The following is a 14,011-nucleotide window of genomic DNA, read 5'->3' on the forward strand; positions in this document are numbered from 1 at the left end:
GTGGGTGGGTGGGTGAGTGGGTGGGTGGGTAAGTGATTGAGGGGGTGAGTGGGTGAGTGAGCGAGTGAGTGAGTGAGTGAGTGGGTGGGTGGGTAAGTGATTGAGGGGGTGAGTGGGTGAGTGAGCGAGTGAGTGAGCGAGCGAGCGAGCGAGTGAGCGCCACCTTCTTATCCGGGATGGTGTTGGCCACTTCTTCAGGGTGAGCGGGTGAGCGGGTGAGTGGGTGAGTGAGTGAGTGAGTGGGTGGGTGGGTAAGTGATTGAGGGGGTGAGTGGGTGAGTGAGCGAGTGAGCGAGCGAGCGAGCGAGCGACGAGTGAGCGCCACCTTCTTATCCGGGATGGTGTTGGCCACTTCTTCAGGGTGAGCGGGTGAGCGGGTGAGTGGGTGAGCGGGTGAGCGGGTGAGTGGGTGAGTGAGTGAGTGAGTGGGTGGGTGGGTAAGTGATTGAGGGGGTGAGTGGGTGAGTGAGCGAGTGAGTGAGTGAGCGAGTGAGCGAGTGAGCGAGCGGGCGGGTGGGTAAGTGAGTGAGTGGGTGAGTGAGCGATGTGAGCGAGCGAGTGGGTGAGTGAGTGGGTGAGTGAGTGGGTGGGTGGGTAAGTGATTGAGTGAGTGAGCGAGTGAGTGGGTGAGTGAGCGAGCGAGTGAGTGAGCGAGTGGGTGAGTGGGTGGGTGGGTAAGTGATTGAGGGGGTGAGTGGGTGAGTGAGCGAGTGAGTGAGTGAGTGAGTGAGTGAGTGAGTGAGCGAGCGCCACCTTCTTGTCCGGGATGGTGTTGGCCACGTCTTCAGGGTGAGCGGGTGAGTGGGTGAGTGAGTGAGCGGGTGAGTGAGTGAGTGAGTGAGCGAGCGCCACCTTCTTGTCCGGGATGGTGTTGGCCACGTCTTCAGGGTGAGCGGGTGAGTGGGTGAGTGAGTGAGCGGGTGAGTGAGTGAGTGAGTGAGTGAGCGAGCGCCACCTTCTTGTCCGGGATGGTGTTGGCCACGTCTTCAGGGTGAGCGGGTGAGTGGGTGAGTGAGTGAGCGGGTGAGTGAGTGAGTGAGTGAGCGAGCGCCACCTTCTTGTCCGGGATGGTGTTGGCCACGTCTTCAGGGTGAGCGGGTGAGTGGGTGAGTGAGTGAGCGGGTGAGTGAGTGAGTGAGTGAGCGAGCGCCACCTTCTTGTCCGGGATGGTGTTGGCCACTTCTTCAGGGTGAGCGGGTGGGTGAGTGAGCGAGTGAGCGAGTGAGTGAGTGAGTGAGCGAGCGCCACCTTCTTGTCCGGGATGGTGTTGGCCACGTCTTCTGGGTGCAGCAAACTCGGGATGCCTCCCAGCTGTGAGGCTGCTCGTGCCGCCAGGCGCACGTTCAGCAACGCGCTGCGCTGCAGCTGCTGATGATGCAGCTGCTGTAGCTCTATTTAGGGGGGGGAATGGAAGAGGGGGGTGAGTGGGTGGGTGAGTGGGTGGGTGAGTGGGTGGGTGTGTAAGTGAGTGAGTGAGTGTGTAAGTGAGTGAGTGAGTGAGTGTGTAAGTGAGTGAGTGAGTGTGTAAGTGAGTGAGTGAGTGTGTAAGTGAGTGAGTGTGTGAGTGAATGAGTGGGTGAGTGAGTGTATGAGTGAGTGTGTGAGTGAGTGTATGAGCATGTAAGTGAGTGAGTGAGTGTATAATCCACTCACCATCGTCCCAGGCTGTAGGGAGCGTGGTGAGGGTGGTGAGGGTGGTGAGGGAGTGGATGGAGGAGGCAGGCACGAGCTCGGGGTGGTAGTGGTGCATCAGCCAGCAGAGTGCCCGGCCATCAGAGAGAGACACGGAAAGGTTGTCAACCTGTGATGCACACACACAGATACACACACACACACACACAGATACACACACACACACATACACATGTTCATTCACACACACACACACACAGACAGATACATACACACACACACACACAGATACACACATGTTCATTCACACACACAGTACACACACACACGTACACACACACACCCACTCACCCACCCACACACCCACTCACCCACTCACCCTGTCACTCACCCACCCACCCACCCACCTACCCACCCACTCACTCACCCACCCACTCACTCACTCACCCTGTCACTCACCCACCCACCCACCCACCTACCCACCCACTCACTCACCCACCCACTCACTCACTCACCCTGTCACTCACCCACCCACTCACTCACTCACTCACCCTGTCACTCACCCACCCACCCACCCACCCACTCACTCACCCACCCACTCACTCACCCACCCACTCACCCACCCACCCACCCACCCACCCACCCACTCACCCACTCACTCACCCTGTCACTCACCCACCCACCCACCCACTCACTCACCCACCCACCCACCCACCCACCCACCCACTCACTCACCCACCCACCCACTCACCCACCCACCCACTCACCCACCAACTCACCCACCCACCCACTCACCCACTCACCCACCCACCCACTCACTCACTCACCCACCCACCCACCCACCCACTCACCCACTCACCCACTCACCCACTCACCCACCCACCCACCCACCCACTCACTCACCCACCCACCCACCCACCCACCCACCCACTCACTCACCCTGTCACTCACCCACCCACCCACCCACCCACCCACTCACCCACCCACCCACCCACCCACACACCCACCCACTCACCCACTCACTCACCCACTCACTCACCCACCCACCCACTCACCCACTCACCCACCCACCCACTCACCCACCCACCCACTCACCCACTCACCCTGTCACTCACCCACCCACCCACTCACCCACCCACCCACTCACCCACCCACTCACCCACTCACCCACCCACCCACTCACCCACCCACCCACTCACCCACCCACCCACTCACCCACCCACCCACTCACCCACCCACCCACTCACTCACCCACCCTGTCACTCACTCACCCACCCACTCACCCACCCACCCACCCACCCACCCACCTTCACTCACTCACCCACCCACTCACCCACCCACCCACCCACCCACTCACCGTCACTCACCCACCCACCCACCCACCCACCCACTCACCCACCCACCCACCCACTCACCCACCCACCCACCCACTCACCCTGTCACTCACCCACCCACCCACTCACCCACCCACCCACCCACCCACTCACTCACCCACCCACTCACTCACCCACCCACTCACTCACCCACCCACCCACTCACTCACCCACCCACCCACTCACTCACCCACCCACTCACTCACCCACCCACCCACCCACCCACCCACTCACTCACTCACTCACCCACCCACTCACTCACTCACCCTGTCACTCACTCACCCACCCACTCACCCACCCACCCACTCACCCACCCACCCACTCACCCACCCACCCACTCACCCACCCACCCACTCACCCACCCACCCACTCACCCACCCACCCACTCACCTTCACTCACCCACCCACCCACCCACCCACCCACCCACTCACTCACCCACCCACCCACTCACTCACTCACTCACCCACCCACTCACCCACTCACCCACTCACCCACCCACCCACTCACTCACCCTGTCACTCACCCACCCACCCACTCACCCACCCACCCACCCACCCACTCACTCACTCACCCTGTCACTCACCCACCCACCCACTCACCCACCCACCCACTCACCCACCCACCCACCCACCCACCCACTCACCCACCCACCCACTCACTCACTCACTCACCCTGTCACTCACCCACCCACCCACTCACCCACCCACCCACCCACCCACCCACCCACCCACCCACTCACTCACCCACCCTGTCACTCACCCACCCACCCACTCACCCACCCACCCACTCACCCACCCACCCACTCACCCACCCACCCACCCACCCACCCTGTCACTCACCCACCCACTCACCCTGTCACTCACCCACCCACTCACCCACCCACCCACCCACCCACTCACTCACTCACCCTGTCACTCACCCACCCACCCACTCACCCACCCACCCACTCACCCACCCACCCACTCACCCACCCACCCACTCACCCACCCACCCACCCACCCACCCACTCACTCACTCACCCTGTCACTCACCCACCCACCCACCCACCCACTCACTCACTCACCCCGTCACTCACCCACCCACCCACCCACCCACTCACCCTGTCACTCACCCACCCGCCCACCCACCCACCCACTCACTCACTCACCCACCCAACCACCCACCCACTCACTCACCCTGTCACTCACCCTGTCACTCACCCACCCACCCACCCACCCACTCACTCACCCTGTCACTCACCCACCCACCCACCCACTCACCCACCCACTCACCCACCCACCCACTCACCCACCCACTCACCCACCCACCCACTCACCCACCCACTCACCCACCCACCCACTCACCCACTCACCCACTCACCCACCCACTCACCCACCCACCCACCCACTCACCCACCCACCCACTCACCCACCCACCCACCCACCCACCCACCCACTCACCCACCCACCCACTCACCCACCCACCCACCCACCCACCCACCCACTCACCCACCCACCCACTCACCCACCCACCCACTCACCCACCCACCCACTCACCCACTCACCCACCCACTCACCCACCCACCCACTCACCCACCCACCCACCCACTCACCCACTCACCCACCCACTCACCCACCCACCCACTCACCCACTCACCCACTCACCCACTCACCTTCACTCCGTATCTCGCACACACTGCTCTGCACCACTGCAGTAGCAGTGACACCTCCTCCACCTCCTCTCTGTCTGCTGCTGCTGCTGCTGATGATGATGCTGCTGATGATGATGATGCTGCTGCTGATGATGATGCCGATGGGTGCAGCTGCAGCCGTTCAATCTCCTTCTTGAGACGGTCCTTGTCCAGTAGAACCCTCACCTAGGAGGGGAGAGGGTGAGTGGGTGAGTGAGTAGGTAGGTGAGTAGGTAGGTGAGTGAGTGGGTGGGTGGGTGAGTGGGTGAGTAAGTAGGTAGGTGAGTGAGTGGGTGAGTGAGTGGGTAGGTGAGTAGGTAGGTGAGTGAGTGGGTGGGTGGGTGGGTGAGTGAGTGGGTGGGTGGGTGGGTGGGTGGGTGAGTGGGTGGGTGGGTGGGTGAGTGAGTGGGTGGGTGAGTGAGTAGGTAGGTGAGTAGGTAGGTGAGTGAGTGGGTGGGTGAGTGGGTGAGTAGGTAGGTGAGTGGGTAGGTGAGTGAGTGGGTGAGTGAGTGGGTAGGTGAGTAGGTAGGTGAGTGAGTGGGTGGGTGGGTGAGTGGGTGAGTGAGTAGGTAGGTGAGTGGGTAGGTGAGTGAGTGGGTGAGTGAGTGGGTAGGTGAGTAGGTAGGTGAGTGAGTGGGTGGGTGGGTGGGTGGGTGAGTGAGTGGGTGGGTGGGTGGGTGAGTGAGTGGGTGAGTGGGTGGGTGGGTGAGTGAGTAGGTAGGTGAGTAGGTAGGTGAGTGAGTGGGTGGGTGAGTGGGTGAGTGAGTAGGTAGGTGAGTGGGTAGGTGAGTGAGTGGGTGAGTGAGTGGGTAGGTGAGTAGGTAGGTGAGTGAGTGGGTGGGTGGGTGAGTGGGTGAGTGAGTAGGTAGGTGAGTGGGTAGGTGAGTGAGTGGGTGAGTGAGTGGGTAGGTGAGTAGGTAGGTGAGTGAGTGGGTGGGTGGGTGGGTGAGTGAGTGGGTGGGTGGGTGAGTGGGTGAGTGGGTGGGTGGGTGAGTGGGTGAGTGGGTGAGTGAGTAGGTAGGTGAGTGGGTGGGTGGGTGGGTGAGTGGGTGAGTGAGTGGGTAGGTGAGTAGGTAGGTGAGTGAGTGGGTGGGTGAGTGGATGGGTGAGTAGGTAGGTGAGTGGGTGGGTGGGTGAGTGGGTGAGTGAGTGGGTAGGTGAGTAGGTAGGTGAGTAGGTAGGTGAGTGAGTGGGTGAGTGGGTAGGTGAGTAGGTAGGTGAGTGAGTGGGTGGGTGGGTGAGTGGGTGAGTGAGTAGGTAGGTGAGTGAGTGGGTGGGTGGGTGAGTGGGTGAGTGAGTGGGTAGGTGAGTGAGTGGGTGGGTGAGTGGGTGGGTGAGTGGGTGGGTGGGTGAGTGGGTGAGTGAGTAGGTAGGTGAGTGGGTGGGTGAGTGGGTGAGTGAGTGGGTAGGTGAGTGGGTGGGTGGGTGAGTGAGTAGGTAGGTGAGTGGGTGAGTGAGTGAGTGCGTGGGTGGGTGAGTGGGTGAGTAAGTGGGTGGGTAAGTGGGTGAGTGGGTGGGTGAGTGGGTGAGTGGGTGGGTGAGTGGGTGGGTGAGTGGGTGGGTGAGTGGGTGGGTGAGTGGGTGGGTGAGTGGGTGGTTGAGTGGGTGAGTGAGGGGGTGAGTGGGTGGGTGGGTGAGTGGGTGAGTGGGTGTGTGGGTGGGTGGGTGAGTGTGTAGGTGAGTGGGTGGGTGAGTGGGTGGGTGAGTGGGTGGGTGAGTGGGTGGGTGAGTGGGTGGGTGAGTGGGTGGGTGAGTGGGTGGGTGAGTGGGTGGGTGGGTGGGTGGGTGAGTGGGTGGGTGAGTGTGTAGGTGAGTGGGTGGGTGAGTGTGTAGGTGAGTGGGTGGGTGAGTGGGTGGGTGAGTGGGTGAGTGGGTGGGTGAGTGGGTGGGTGAGTGGGTGGGTGGGTGAGTGGGTGGGTGGGTGAGTGGGTGGGTGAGTGGGTGGGTGGGTGAGTGGGTGGGTGGGTGAGTGGGTGGGTGAATGGGTGGGTGTGTAGGTGAGTGGGTGGGTGAGTGTGTGGGCAGGTGAGTGGGTGGGTGAGTGGGTGGGTGGGTGGGCGAGTGGGTGGGTGGGTGAGTGTGTGGGTAGGTGAGTGGGTGGGTGAGTGGGTGGGTGTGTAGGTGAGTGGGTGGGTGGGTGAGTGGATGGGCGAGTGGGTGGGTGAGTGTGTGGGTAGGTGAGTGGGTGGGTGGGTGAGTGAGTGGGTGTGTAGGCGAGTGGGTGGGTGTGTGAGTGTGTGTGTGACTGAGTGTGTAGGTGTGTGAGTGATTGGGTAGGTGTGTAAGTGTGTGAGTAGATGTGTGTAGGTGAGTGGGTAGGTGAGTGGGTGAGTGGGTGGGTAGGTGTGTGAGTGAGTAGGTGAGTGAGTGGGTGTGTAGGTGAGTGAGTGGGTAGGTGAGTGAGTGTGTAGGTGTGTGACTGAGTGTGTACGTGTGTGAGTGTGTATGTGAGTGTGTATGTGAGTGGGTGGGTGAGTGGGTGGGTGAGTGGGTGGGTGAGTGGGTGGGTGAGTGGGTGGGTGAGTGGGTGGGTGAGTGGGTGAGTGAGTGGGTGAGTGAGTGGGTGGGTGTGTGAGTGACTGAGTGGGTGGGTGGGTGAGTGAGTGGGTGTGTGACTGAGTGTGTAGGTGTGTGAGTGTGTAGGTGTGTGAGTGTGTAGGTGTGTGAGTGTGTAGGTGTGTGAGTGTGTAGGTGTGTGAGTGTGTAGGTGTGTGAGTGTGTAGGTGTGTGAGTGTGTAGGTGTGTGAGTGTGTAGGTGTGTGAGTGTGTAGGTGTGTGAGTGTGTAGGTGTGTGAGTGTGTAGGTGTGTGAGTGTGTAGGTGTGTGAGTGTGTAGGTGTGTGAGTGTGTAGGTGTGTGAGTGTGTAGGTGTGTAGATGTGTGAGTGTGTGAGTGTGTAGGTGTGTGAGTGTGTAGGTGTGTGAGTGTGTAGGTGTGTAGATGTGTGAGTGTGTGAGTGTGTAGGTGTGTGAGTGTGTAGGTGTGTGAGTGTGTAGGTGTGTGAGTGTGTAGGTGTGTGAGTGTGTAGGTGTGTGAGTGTGTAGGTGTGTGAGTGTGTAGATGTGTGAGTGTGTAGATGTGTGAGTGTGTGAGTGTGTAGGTGTGTGAGTGTGTAGGTGAGTGAGTGTGTAGGTGTGTGAGTGTGTAGGTGTGTGAGTGTGTAGGTGTGTGAGTGTGTAGGTGTGTGGGTGTGTAGGTGTGTGGGTGTGTAGGTGTGTGGGTGTGTAGATGTGTGAGTGTGTAGGTGTGTGAGTGTGTAGGTGTGTGGGTGTGTAGGTGTGTGGGTGTGTAGGTGTGTGGGTGTGTAGGTGTGTGGGTGTGTAGATGTGTGAGTGTGTAGGTGTGTGAGTGTGTAGGTGAGTGAGTGTGTAGGTGTGTAGGTGTGTGAGTGTGTAGGTGTGTGAGTGTGTAGGTGAGTGAGTGTGTAGGTGTGTGAGTGTGTAGGTGTGTGAGTGTGTAGGTGTGTGAGTGTGTAGGTGTGTGAGTGTGTAGGTGTGTGAGTGTGTAGGTGTGTGAGTGTGTGAGTGTGTAGGTGTGTGAGTGTGTAGGTGTGTGAGTGTGTAGGTGTGTGAGTGTGTAGGTGTGTGAGTGTGTAGGTGTGTGAGTGTGTAGGTGTGTGAGTGGGTAGGTGAGTGAGTGAGTGTGTAGGTGTGTGAGTGTGTAGGTGTGTGAGTGTGTAGGTGACTGAGTGTGTAGGTGTGTGAGTGTGTAGGTGTGTGAGTGGGTAGGTGTGTAGATGTGTGAGTGTGTAGGTGTGTGAGTGTGTAGGTGTGTGAGTGTGTAGATGTGTGAGTGTGTAGGTGTGTGAGTGTGTAGGTGTGTGAGTGTGTAGGTGTGTGAGTGTGTAGGTGAGTGAGTGAGTGTGTAGGTGTGTAGATGTGTGAGTGTGTAGATGTGTGAGTGTGTAGGTGAGTGAGTGTGTAGGTGTGTGAGTGTGTAGGTGTGTAGGTGTGTGAGTGTGTAGGTGTGTGAGTGTGTAGGTGAGTGTGTAGGTGAGTGTGTAGGTGTGTGAGTGTGTAGGTGTGTGAGTGTGTAGGTGTGTGAGTGTGTAGGTGAGTGAGTGTGTAGGTGAGTGAGTGTGTAGGTGTGTGGGTGTGTAGGTGTGTGGGTGTGTAGGTGTGTGGGTGTGTAGATGTGTGAGTGTGTAGGTGTGTGAGTGTGTAGGTGTGTGGGTGTGTAGGTGTGTGGGTGTGTAGGTGTGTGGGTGTGTAGGTGTGTGGGTGTGTAGATGTGTGAGTGTGTAGGTGAGTGTGTAGGTGTGTGAGTGTGTAGGTGTGTGAGTGTGTAGGTGTGTGAGTGTGTAGGTGAGTGAGTGTGTAGGTGTGTGAGTGTGTAGGTGTGTAGGTGTGTGAGTGTGTAGGTGTGTGAGTGGGTGAGTGACCGAGTGAGTGCGTGACTGAGAGTCCGTGTGTGTCACCGTGTGAGTCTCTCTGTGTGTCTCTGAGTCTCTCCCTGTCTCTCCCTGTGTCTCTCTGTGTCTCTCTGTGTCTCTCCCTGTGTCTCTCTGTGTCTCTCTGTGTCTCCGTGTGTCTCTCCCTGAGTCTCCGTGTCTCTCCCTGAGTCTCCCTGTCTCTCCCTGTCTCTCCCTGTCTCTCCCTGTCTCTCCCTGTGTCTCCCTGTGTCTCCCTGTGTCTCCCTGTGTCTCCCTGTGTCTCCCTGTGTCTCCCTGTGTCTCCCTGTGTCTCCCTGTGTCTCCCTGTGTCTCCCTGTCTCTCCCTGTGTCTCCCTGTCTCTCCCTGTGTCTCCCTGTGTCTCCCTGTCTCTCCCTGAGTCTCCGTGTCTCTCCGTGTGTCTCTCCGCGTGTCTCTCCCTGAGTCTCCGTGTCTCTCTCCGTGTGTCTCTCCCTGTCTCTGTGTGTCTCTGTGTCTCTCCCTGAGTCTCCAGCCACCTGCAACTGCAGAACGAGCTGCCAGAGCAGGGCGAGCGTCTTCGTGTCTCTCCGTGTGTGTGTCTCCGTGTGTATGTGTGTGTCTCTGTGTGTCTCTGTGTGTGTCTCTGTGTGTCTCCGCGTGTCTCTCCGTGTCTCTCCGTGTCTCTCCGTGTCTCTGCCGCCACCTGCAACTGCAGAACGAGCTGCCAGAGCAGGGCGAGCGTCTTCTCCCGATGCCCACCAACCACGTCCTGAGACTCGATCTGCCTCCCTGCACAGACAAAGATCCCCCGGGTAGCCTTGACGCATTGCAGGGGCAAGTGGCTGTTAGTTTGTACAGAGTTTTTTTTTAAGACAAAGATCCCCCAGGTAGCCTCTGGCAGGCTGTAGGGGCAAGTGGCTGTTAGTTTGTAGAGAGTTTTTTTTTAAGACAAAGATCCCCCAGGTAGCCTCTGGCAGGCTGTAGGGGCAAGTGGCTGTTAGTTTGTAGAGAGTTTTTTTTAAGACAAAGATCCCCCAGGTAGCCTCTGGCAGGCTGTAGGGGCAAGTGGCTGTTAGTTTGTAGAGAGTTTTTTTTAAGACAAAGATCCCCCAGGTAGCCTCTGGCAGGCTGTAGGGGCAAGTGGCTGTTAGCGAGTAGCAGCAGCAGCGTCTGTGAGGGCCACCGGAACTGTTACACCCACCCACCCACCCACACACCCACCCACCCACTCACCCACCGACCCACCCACCCACCCACCCTCTCACCCACCCACCCACCCACACACCCACACACCCACACACCCACACACCCACACACCCACACACCCACACACCCACTCACCCACCCACCCACACACCCACCCACCCACACACCCACTCACCCACACACCCACCCACCCACTCACCCACCCACCCACCCACCCACCCACTCACCCACTCACCCACCCACTCACCCACCCACCCACCCACCCACCCACGCACTCACCCACTCACTCACCCACCCACCCTCTCACTCACCGACCCACTCACCCACCGACCCACTCACCCACCGACCCACTCACCCACTCACCCACCCACCCACTCACCCACCCACCCACTCACCCACCCACCCACTCACCCACCACTCACCCACCCACCACACACCCACCCACCCACCCACCCTCTCACCCACCCACCCACCCACCACCCACCCACCCACCACACACCCACCCACCCACCCACCACCCACCCACCACTCACCGTACGAGTCGGTGAGTCTCACCCCGCGCTGTCTCAGTGCTGTGAGCGCCAGGCCCACATTGTGAATCTTGTTGAGTCGCGAGACGGCAGGAACCCGCAGCTGGGAGCAGAGTGACTCCTGCTGTCCAGTCAACAACTCCACCACCCTCCTGGGGGTGACACGGGGGGGTGAGTGAGTGGGTGAGTGGGTGAGTGACTGGGTGAGTGAGTGTGTGAGTGAGTGTGTGAGTGGGTGTGTGAGTGGATGGGGGGGTAAGTGGGTGAGTGAGTGGGTTAGTGAATGAGTGAATGAATGAGTAAGTGAATGAGTGAGTGGGTGAGTGGGTGGGTGAGTGAGTGAGTGTGTGAGTGAGTGAGTGAGTGACTGGGTGAGTGAGCGAGTGGGTGGGTGAGTGAGTGAGTGAGTGAGTGAGTGAGTGAGTGAGTGGGTGGGTGAGTGAGTGAGTGGGTGGGTGAGTGAGTGAGTGAGTGAGTGAGTGAGTGAGTGAGTGAGTGAGTGAGTGGGTGAGTGGGTGGGTGAGTGAGTGTGTGAGTGAGTGAGTGGGTGAGTGGGTGGGTGAGTGAGTGAGTGAGTGGGTGAGTGGGTGAGTGAGTGAGTGAGTGAGTGGGTGAGTGAGTGAGTGGGTGGGTGAGTGGGTGGGTGGGTGAGTGACTGGGTGAGTGAGTGAGTGAGTGGGTGAGTGGGTGAGTGGGTGAGTGAGTGACTGGGTGAGTGAGTGAGTGGGTGGGTGGGTGGGTGGGTGGGTGGGTGGGTGGGTGAGTGAGTGGGTGAGTGGATGGGGGGGGTAAGTGGGTGAGTGGGGGGGGTTAGTGAATGAGTGAATGAATAAGTAAGTGAATGAGTGAGTGTGTGAGTGAGTGTGTGAGTGTGTGAGTGAGTGTGAGTGAGTGAGTGTGAGTGAGTGAGTGTGTGAGTGTGTGACTGAGTGAGTAAGTGAATGAGTGAGTGAGTGAATGAGTGAATGAATGAGTGAGTGAGTGAATGAGTGTGTGAGTGTGTGACTGAGTGAGTAAGTGAATGAGTGAATGAATGAGTGAGTGAGTGTGTGAGTGAGTGGATGGGGGGGGTGGGTGAGTGGGTGTGTGAGTGTGTGTGTGAGTGAGTGAGTGAATGATTGAGTGAGTGTGTGAGTGAGTGGATGGGGGGGTGGGTGAGTGGGTGTGAGTGAGTGTGTGAGTGTGTGAGTGTGTGGGTGGGTGAGTGTGTGTGTGAGTGGGTGAGTAAATGGGTGAGTGGGTGAGTGAGTGAGTAAGTGAGTGAGTGAGTGAGTGGGTGGGTGAGTGAGTGGGTGGGTGAGTGTGTGAGTGGGTGAGTAAGTGGGTGAGTGTGTGAGTGGGTGAGTGAGTGGGTGAGTAAGTGGGTGAGTGTGTGAGTGGGTGAGTGTGTGAGTAAGTGGGTGGGTGAGTGAGTGGGTGGGTGAGTGGGTGGATGGGTGAGTGAGTAAGTGGGTGAGTGTGTGAGTGGGTGAGTGTATTACAGACTCGTATCATGTACAGGATGTGTGCGCTGTGACGTTCAGCGTGTGAAGTTTGTACAGTGCAGTGTGGTACAGTGTGTACAGTGCGCCACCCACGTGATCCTGACCCCGCAGCGGAGGTCGGCCCCCAGGTCGCGTACAGTGAAGTTGAACTCGCTGAGCGCTGCCTGATGGTGACCCAGCGAGAAGCCGAGAGACGCGAGGCGACGACACAGATTGCCCACCGAGGCGGACACGTGGTCTCGGCTGATAGCGAGAACCAGGTCCCTGGTGCTCTACACACAGAGACACAGAGAGAGACACAGTGAGACACACAGAGACACACAGAGAGAGACACACAGAGAGAGACACACAGAGAGAGACACACAGAGAGAGACACACACAGAGAGACGCGAGGCGACGACACAGATTGCCCACCGAGGCGGACACGTGGTCTCGGCTGATAGCGAGAACCAGGTCCCTGGTGCTCTACACACAGAGACACAGAGAGAGACACAGTGAGACACACAGAGACACACAGAGAGAGACACACAGAGAGAGACACACAGAGAGAGACACACAGAGAGAGACACACACAGAGAGACGCGAGGCGACGACACAGATTGCCCACCGAGGCGGACACGTGGTCTCGGCTGATAGCGAGAACCAGGTCCCTGGTGCTCTACACACAGAGACACAGAGAGAGACACAGTGAGACACACAGAGACACACAGAGAGAGACACACAGAGAGAGACACACAGAGAGAGACACACACAGAGAGACGCGAGGCGACGACACAGATTGCCCACCGAGGCGGACACGTGGTCTCGGCTGATAGCGAGAACCAGGTCCCTGGTGCTCTACACACAGAGACACAGAGAGAGACACAGTGAGACACACAGAGACACACAGAGAGAGACACACAGAGAGAGACACACAGAGAGAGACACACACAGAGAGACGCGAGGCGACGACACAGATTGCCCACCGAGGCGGACACGTGGTCTCGGCTGATAGCGAGAACCAGGTCCCTGGTGCTCTACACACAGAGACACAGAGAGAGACACAGTGAGACACAGAGACACAGTGAGAGACACACAGACACAGAGAGAGACACAAAGACACAGAGAGAGACACAGTGAGACAGAGACACAGGGAGACACACAGAGAGACACAGAGACACAGTGAGACAGAGACACACAGAGAGACACACAGAGAGACACACAGAGAGAGACACAGAGAGACACACAGAGACACAGAGAGACACACAGACATAGACACACAGAGAGACACACAGAGAGACACACAGAGAGAGACACAGAGACACAGTGAGACAGAGACACAGAGAGAGACACACACATAGACACACAGAGAGAGACACAGTGAGACACACAGAGACACAGAGACACAGAGAGAGACACACACATAGACACAGAGAGAGACACACACATAGACACACAGAGAGAGACACAGTGAGACACAGTGAGACACAGTGAGACACAGTGAGACACAGAGACACAGAGAGAGACACACACATAGACACACAGAGAGAGACACAGTGAGACACACAGAGACACAGAGACACAGAGACACAGAGAGAGACACACACATAGACACAGAGAGACACACAGACAGAGACACACAGAGAGAGACACACACAGAGAGACGCGAGGCGACGACACAGATTGCCCACCGAGGCGGACACGTGGTCTCGGCTGATAGCGAGAACCAGGTCCCTGGTGCTCTACACACAGAGACACAGAGAGAGACACAGTGAGACACAGAGAC

General features: G+C 58.5%; 1 protein-coding gene across 1 annotated transcript; it reads right to left on the reverse strand.

The window, feature by feature from the left end:
- Window positions 1-1,248: 1,248 nt before the first annotated feature.
- Window positions 1,249-12,518, reverse strand: LOC144954746 (abnormal spindle-like microcephaly-associated protein homolog; the record flags this gene model as incomplete). The annotated part of the gene is made up of 6 exons (XM_078885174.1): window positions 1,249-1,391; window positions 1,654-1,801; window positions 4,658-4,861; window positions 9,730-9,815; window positions 10,766-10,914; window positions 12,340-12,518. Coding segments are annotated over 6 exons (909 nt in total), but the record flags the coding sequence as incomplete, so codon positions are not given.
- Window positions 12,519-14,011: the final 1,493 nt, after the last annotated feature.

Source organism: Lampetra fluviatilis, unplaced genomic scaffold, assembly GCF_964198595.1.
Source record: "Lampetra fluviatilis unplaced genomic scaffold, kcLamFluv1.1 SCAFFOLD_1464, whole genome shotgun sequence".
Taxonomy (NCBI): domain Eukaryota; kingdom Metazoa; phylum Chordata; class Hyperoartia; order Petromyzontiformes; family Petromyzontidae; genus Lampetra; species Lampetra fluviatilis.